This window comes from Entelurus aequoreus, linkage group LG01, assembly GCF_033978785.1.
Source record: "Entelurus aequoreus isolate RoL-2023_Sb linkage group LG01, RoL_Eaeq_v1.1, whole genome shotgun sequence".
Taxonomy (NCBI): Eukaryota; Metazoa; Chordata; class Actinopteri; order Syngnathiformes; family Syngnathidae; genus Entelurus; species Entelurus aequoreus.
In genome coordinates, this window is record NC_084731.1 from 102260432 (window position 1) to 102268800 (window position 8369).

The 8369-nt window shown below is 42.4% G+C and overlaps 1 protein-coding gene across 1 annotated transcript; it reads left to right on the forward strand.

Moving 5' to 3' along the window:
- The first annotated feature begins 1740 nt into the window (after nt 1–1740).
- On the forward strand, nt 1741–6460 carry LOC133645886 (uncharacterized). Its single transcript, XM_062040816.1, has 2 exons — nt 1741–1942; nt 2174–6460. Exon 2 carries the CDS (start codon nt 2341–2343, stop codon nt 5836–5838), a length of 3498 nt encoding a protein of 1165 aa, XP_061896800.1. The 5' UTR covers nt 1741–1942; nt 2174–2340; the 3' UTR covers nt 5839–6460.
- Nucleotides 6461–8369: the final 1909 nt, after the last annotated feature.

Below are 8369 nucleotides of genomic sequence, written 5' to 3' on the forward strand. Positions count from 1 at the left end.
TTGAATGCACTACAAAGACAAGATATTTGATGTTCAAACACATAAACTTTATTTTTTTTTTTGCAAATAAGAATTGACTTAGAATTTCATGGCTGCAACACGTGCCAAAGTAGTTGGGAAAGGGCATGTTCACCACTGTGTTACATGGCCTTTCCTTTTAACAACACTCAGTAAACGTTTGGGAACTGAGGAGACACATTTCTTAAGCTTCTCAGGTGGAATTCTTTCCCATTCTTGCTTGATGTACAGCTTAAGTTGTTCAACAGTCCGGGGGTCTCCGTTGTGGTATTTTAGGCTTCATAATGCGCCACACATTTTCAATGGGAGACAGGTCTGGACTACAGGCAGGCCAGTCTAGTACCCGCACTCTTTTACTATGAAGCCACATTGATGTAACGCGTGACTTGGCATTGTCTTGCTGAAATAAGCAGGGGCGTCCATGGTAATGTTGCTTGGATGGCAACATATGTTGCTCCAAAACCTGTATGTACCTTTCAGCATTAATGACGCCTTCACAGATGTGTAAGTTACCCATGTCTTGGGCACTAATACACCCCCATACCATCACAGATGCTGGCTTTTCAACTTTGCGCCTATAACAATCCGGATGGTTCTTTTCCTCTTTGGTCCGGAGGACACGACGTCCACAGTTTCCAAAAACAATTTTAAATGTGGACTCGTCAGACCACAGAACACTTTTCCACTTTGTATCAGTCCATCTTAGATGAGCTCAGGCCCAGCGAAGCCGATGGCATTTCTGGGTGTTGTTGATAAACGGTTTTCGCCTTGCATAGGAGAGTTTTAACTTGCACTTACAGATGTAGCGACCAACTGTAGTTACTGACAGTGGGTTTATAAAGTGTTCCTGAGCCCATGTGGTGATATCCTTTACACACTGATGTCGCTTGTTGATGCAGTACATCATGAGGGATCGAAGGTCACGGGCTTAGCTGCTTACGTGCAGTGATTTCTCCAGATTCTCTGAACCCTTTGATGATATTACGGACCGTAGATGGTGAAATCCCTAAATTCCTTGCAATAGCTGGTTGAGAAAGGTTTTTCTTAAACTGTTCAACAATTTGCTCATGCATTTGTTGACAAAGTGGTGACCCTCGCCCCATCCTTGTTTGTGAATGACTGAGCATTTCATGGAATCTACTTGTATACCCAATAATGGCACCCACCTGTTCCCAATTTGCCTGTTCACCTGTGGGATGTTCCAAATAAGTGTTTGATGAGCATTCCTCAACTTTATCAGTATTTATTGCCACCTTTCCCAACTTCTTTGTCACGTGTTGCTGGCATCAAATTCTAAAGTTAATGATTATTTGCAAAAACATTTTTTTTTATCAGTTTGAACATTCAATATGTTGTCTTTGTAGCATATTCAACTGAATATGGGTTGAAAATGATTTGCAAATCATTGTATTCCGTTTATATTTACATCTAACACAATTTCCCAACTCATATGGAAACGGGGTTTGTACACTAACTGCTTTAGTAAAATGGAATAAAAGCTGTGCAAGAAAAAAAGACTGTATAAAATAAGTCAGGAGTAATTTTAATCAGAGACTTTCACATCGTCAATTTTCAAACTAATCACACACTTCCGGCTCCACAATAAAAGCGCCACATCCAGTCTAACTACATAAAAAAATGAAAAATGGTCTTACATAACTGTGTTGTCCTAAAGTCAATTGTTAATATTCTTTACATAATTACTTGATATTTTCCGTATTATTGACTGCAAGGCTTTAATTTGGAGCTAAAGTTGTTTATATTTATTGTATATGCTATAATCGGTAAACAGCAGTTAGATGATGTCACTTCCGCTAAATTACTTCCGGTTGGTCGACTTCGTTCGAAAGCAAGTCATACATGTTGCGGTCTTCTGTGGTTCTTTCTGTTGCCATCCTACACAAAGCGGCGAAGAAGCAATGCCGTAAGTTGTCTTTAATAAGTTAACAACATGTCAGACACGTTAAAAAGTGTAATAGTGCCGATATGTTAAATATAATTGTCGAACTAGATACAATGTGTTCAAGTCATTCAGACAGACGGGAGTCTCCCTCTGCTGGACATTTTGGGACATTATAGTTACATTTTCATATGTCATTGTTGACAAATATGTACAGAGACAATAAGTGTGTTTGTGTCTCTTTGTTCTTTTTAGTTTTTCACCATCTTGTCTATGAAGAATTGTCAAAAGTAAATGGTCAAGCTTACAACGACGTTCTCTTCATTGACTCCGGTTTGGCTTGGTGTTGAGTGGCGTTTCTACACGTCTCACGAGAACACTAAAGTGAAAAAGGCACGTTCCGGCTGCCCTACGGTATCAACATGGCGACAAGTCACAGTGGAAGCAGCAAAACGTCAGTATCCACAGCAAGCGCAGCTCTTGTTAGAGCTAAAGCAGAAGCCGCCAAAGTGCGAGCGTCATACGCAAGCCAAGAAGCTAAGCTAAAAATGGAAGAAGCTAAGCTAAAACTGGAAAAGGCCTCCAGAGACGCTCATAATCAATTAGAAACAACGAGAATAAGCACAGAATTAGAAGTGCTTACATTACAACGAGAAGCAGACGCAGCTGAGGCGGAAGCTCAAGTATGGGAGTGGGCTACGGCAGCACAATCCACAGGCGATGACAGGAAAACTGAATCTGAAAAGGCAAAAATTGAACGCACCAGTGAATACGTTCAATCACAGATCGACCTTCAACAGCTGTTGGCATCACCAGCTGCCTTGTGTCCAGCAATAAATAAGCAACCGTGTCCGTTAACACAATCTACCATCAACACCTGGCATCTGGATGAAAATACTCCATATATGCAACCCAGTCCTAATAAAATAAACTTTAAGAGCGATAAAGAATCCCACTTTTCCACACCAAACTTAAATAAGCCAGTTAAAGCTACAACAAACTTTGAAGAAAAAAGACAACCTGGCTCAAACATACATGCTCCGCCCTATGTTCCCCGACAGTTTCCACAAGCCAGCATGCCGTCTTCAGTTGAACCGTTGGCCCACTATTTGGCAACACGAGATCTCATCACCTCAGGACTGTACTACTTCGCAGATAAACCAGAAGATTATCGCGCGTGGGAGTCGTCATTCACTACAGCGGTCAGCGGTGCTCACCTCACAACAACCCAAGAACTAGACCTCATGACAAAGTGGCTTGGTAAGGAGTCTGGAGAACATGTGAGACGCATCCGCTCAATGTATGTAAACCATCCAGAACTGGCTCTACACAAAGCATGGGAGAGACTGCGTGACTGTTATGCTGCTCCTGAAATAATTGAAAAATCACTATTTGATCGGCTGGACAATTTCCCCAAAATTTCTAATAAAGACAACGCTAAGCTACGTGAACTGGGAGATTTGCTCATGGAAATTCAAGGTTTCAAGGAGGACGGCTATGTCACCGGCTTGTCCTATCTGGATACGTCACGAGGAATTAGGCCGATTGTGGACAAGCTTCCTTATAGCCTTCAGGAAAAATGGACGTCTTCTGGGTTTTTGTACAAAGAACATAATAACAGTTGCTTCCCTCCCTTCCACTACTTCTGTGTTTTTGTGTGCAACGAGGCAAAGAAACGAAACGACCCCAGTTTCACCCACCAATACAATACAACTGCTAACCCTGACAAACACATTGCAAAAAGTTTTAACCCCAACAGACCCATCTCAGTGCACAAAACAGACATTTTAACAACCAATAGTGAACCCAATGAATGTTGTCCTCTACACAACAAACCACACCCCCTTAAGAGATGCAGGACATTCCGAAACAAATCCCTGGATGATAGAAAGGCCTTTTTGAAGGAAAAAGGGATGTGTTTTAAATGTTGTTCCTCAGTTTCACATCTCGCCAAACACTGCCAGTCTTCTGTGAGGTGTTATGAATGTGGAAGCACTCATCACGAGGCAGCAATGCATCCTGGTCCATCCCCTCAAATGGCCAAGGCTCCTCCACATCTGAAAGAGAATGGCGGGGAGGGAGAAGAACAGTATAACATGCCTGATGTTAGCACAAGCTGTACAGATGTTTGCGGTCAAGGTCAGTGGGGGCGCTCATGCTCAAAAATATGCCTTACTAAAATGTACCATAAAGACTTCAAGGACAAGGCCATCAAAGCCTATGTAATTCTGGATGACCAAAGTAATCGATCATTGGCAAGACCAGAATTGTTTAAAATGTTCAATGTGGACAGCAAACCAATCCCCTATCATCTCAGAACTTGTTCTGGCCTTGTAGAAGCACACGGCAGGGAGGCTGAGGGTTTCCAGATTGAGTCCCTAGACGGTAAAGTTCTCATCTCACTTCCAACACTCCTCGAGTGTCAAGAGATTCCAAATAATCGGAATGAGATCCCAACACTAACTGCAGTTTTGCATCAACCCCATCTCCATCACATTGCCAAACACATCTCTGAATTGGACCCAGATGCCCAAATACTCCTGCTCCTTGGAAGAGATGTAATCAGGGCACACAAGGTCAGACAGCAAGTAAATGGACCACACAACGCTCCTTTTGCACAACGTCTGGATTTAGGCTGGGTGGTGATGGGAGAAGTGTGTTTAGGCAATACACACAAACCAACAATTAATTCAATGAATACAAACGTATGGGAAAATGGACGTCATTCCATCTTTCAACCCTGCACCAGCGTCATGTGTGTTAAGAAGCAACAAACCTTCAACCAGTCCTGCAAATCACAAGAAAGAATGCTGGGATCAACAGTTTTCAACCAAACTGATCATGACAACAAACCCGCTCCATCAATGGATGACCTCCTCTTTCTAAAGATCATGGACATTCACACCTACAGAGATGGATCCAACAATTGTGTCGCTCCACCTCCTCCAACTTTGGCTCAGAGGATGGGCTTGGTGGCCCCGCCTGCGGGCAGTCCGAGTGAGGACCAGTGGACGCGGGTGAAGACCAGGTCACTCCAGCAGCGGGAGTCCGAGCAGCCTTGTTCAATATGCAGAGAGGCTTTCTGCCTTCAGCCTCAGGTGCTGCTGTCCTGCTCCCTCGTCTTCCACAAAGCATGTCTGCAGGCCTTCGAGAGGTTCTCTGGGAGAAAGTGCTGCCCGATGTGCAGGAGGGAGCAGTACGAAACGTGTGTGATCCACGATGCTGCGCGCCTCTTTCGCAACCAGTGTGCCACCAGAATCCAGGCTTTCTGGCGAGGCTACATTGTACGGAAGTGGTGCAGGAATATTCGGAGAAACGTCTGCCCAAAAGACAAACGCCTGCGCCGTAAATTCTATAAAGCAAAGGATTGTAAAGTAAGCAGCAAGTTGGTGATCATCTCAGTGGCCCTTCAGGATCACATCAGAAGGAACCTTCTAGAGCCAGAGTTCTTGCTTTCTGACCCCCTGCTGAAGTACAGAAGCAAAACACCTTTAAGGCAGAGAGGGAAGCAAAAGGATGTGCAGAGACCAGAACTTCCAGAGGAGCGAGAATATGTACTTGGTCCTCCTCCACCTCCACCTGGAGAATTCACAGAGAAGGACCTTTACACCAAACAATGGAAGCAAGTGCAAGCATTTGCAAACCAGTTTTGGAGCCGATGGAGAAGGAAGTACCTTCCTTCTTTGCAACAGAGACAGAAATGGAATATGTCACAGCGAAATCTTCAAGAAGAAGATCTGGTTCTCCTCAAGGACAAGCAAGCTGCTCGTAACTACTGGCCTATGGCCATGGTCACCGCCACGTTCCCCAGGATCGACAATTTGGTCAGGAAGGTCGAAGTGAAGACTACAGACCAAGGAACCCCAAAAACATTTCTGAGACCAGTAACAGAAGTTGTTTTACTCCTGCCCAAAGATTAGAGTTGTTTGGTGATCTTAGTGGCCTCACATAGGCCAGGCGGGGAGTGTGTTGTCCTAAAGTCAATTGTTAATATTCTTTACATAATTACTTGATAATATTTTCCGTATTATTGACTGCAAGGCTTTAATTTGGAGCTAAAGTTGTTTATATTTATTGTATATGCTATAATCGGTAAACAGCAGTTAGATGATGTCACTTCCGCTAAATTACTTCCGGTTGGTCGACTTCGTTCGAAAGCAAGTCATACATGTTGCGGTCTTCTGTGGTTCTTTCTGTTGCCATCCTACACAAAGCGGCGAAGAAGCAATGGCGTAAATTGTCTTTAATAAGTTAACAACATGTCAGACACGTTAAAAAGTGTAATAGTGCCGATATGTTAAATATAATTGTCGAACTAGATACAATGTGTTCAAGTCATTCAGACAGACGGGAGTCTCCCTCTGCTGGACATTTTGGGACATTATAGTTACATTTTCATATGTCATTGTTGACAAATATGTACAGAGACAATAAGTGTGTTTGTGTCTCTTTGTTCTTTTTAGTTTTTCACCATCTTGTCTATGAAGAATTGTCAAAAGTAAATGGTCAAGCTTACAAGGACGTTCTCTTCATTGACTCCGGTTTGGCTTGGTTTTGAGTGGCGTTTCTACACGTCTCACGAGAACACTAAAATTACGATCATGCTTTGTCAAAGATGTTTTGTAATGTAATCTGTGATATATCTACCTGGATAAATGTTTTCTGGCAGATTGAAATCAAGTGTATATTATTTTATAATGTGTTCTGGTCATACTTGCCAACCTTGAGACCTCCGATATCGGGAGGTGTGTGTGTGTGGGGGGGGGCGTGGTTGGGACAGGGGGCGTGGTTAAGGGCGTGGTTAAGAGGAGAGTATATTTACAGCTAGAATTCACTCAAGTATTTCATATGAAATACTTGACTTTCAGTGAATTCTAGCTATATATATATATATATATATATATATATATATATATATATATATATATATATATATATATATATATATATATATTTATTTTATTATACATATAAATAAAATAAATACTTGAATTTCAGTGTTCCGGAGGCTATCCAGTAGATGGCAGCATTGTCCTGTTTAACTTCTCCGTTCATGAATGAGTATATCATTTCGGCCACCGTGTTCAATGGAGAAGTCTGTTCTACAAAATGTACAGGCAACATACATACCCCTTCCCCTTCGAACTGTCCTGGATGAACTGAATTTCTTGTTTCCATTCGTTTTGGAACTTGCAAGCGTATTTCTTCATCTTGCTCGTCGACGGCGTCGCCATGTCTGTAACTTCCTCGTTCTTCTGCTTCGTCTCCTTGTTGTGTGCGCAGTTGTGCACTCTACTCTCTAAAAGTCGTAGATGTTATGACGTCATTGGGCAGGCAAGCTGTTTATATTGTGGGAAAGCGGACGTGAGAACAGGCTGTCCCCACTCAGGTCCGCATTGAGCTGGAGGAGGCGTGGGGGGCTGAATACCGGGAGATTGTCGGGAGAAAATTTCTGCCGGGAGGTTATCGGGAGAGGCGCTGAATACCGGGAGTCTCCCGCTAAAAACGGGAGGGTTGGCAAGTATGGTTCTGGTTGATAGTCCTCAATTACAGAATGTTTAGTAGACTGAATATTACATTTTATTAATAAATAGAGAAGATTATAAAAATTGTCATGCAGAGATATGAAGACCATTAACTCGTACAACATGTAATATACATAATATTTATCCAGGTAGAAATATCACAGATTACATCAATAAACATCTTTGACTGATCGTAACAATCCACATGCTGTGTTATTAATGCATGAAAGTGTAGCTCCTCCTCTGAATGCAAGTGCTCCTACAGCAAGAATACACATTCTGTTTTCCTACAAAATACAAAATTTGGCAAGACACCAACACACTGCAGGTCAAAAGCATCATGTTTAAAATACATTTCATTAAAACAAACCAATTGTTCAGTCATGGTAATAAAAACTACAAAATTATCTGTCTAGGGTATACTTTGTAACGATCTGGCGTGGTGGAACCCAAGGATGCAGAGACGTTTAGCGTGCTATCAATAGTCTCTCTTTATTCAAGAGGTATAGCACACAATGGCAAAAACAAAGGCGATGGTGGCAAGCACACAAAAACACACCATGTAAAAAACTACTAATATAAATTACTTACAAAAACCAAAAGCGCTAGACAAGGCTAGGAGAAATACTTCAAGAAAGAAGTAATACTGAAAAAACCTAAATACAAAAGTACAAAATAAAGGCGCTAGACAAGGCCAGGAATAATACAGGCAAACCTGAGAAGATGCACAAGACGAACTAGTGAGTCCACTGGTGAGTCTAAATACCAATGCGTCTGAAGCAAGCAGTGACAAAGTTCTGGCGCTCACAGGCCGTCAGCAGCCAGGTTAAATAGGCTGCTTCTAATCAATGTCAGGTGTGTGCTGCTGCCTTGCGCCAGCTGCACTCCATTCTGTGGACGAGAGAGAGAGTGAACATGGTGTGCAG

Coding starts and splice junctions, on each gene's coding strand:
- LOC133645886 (XM_062040816.1), top strand. CDS start 2,341: ATGGCGACAAGTCACAGTGGAAGCAGCAAAACGTCAGTATCCACAGCA.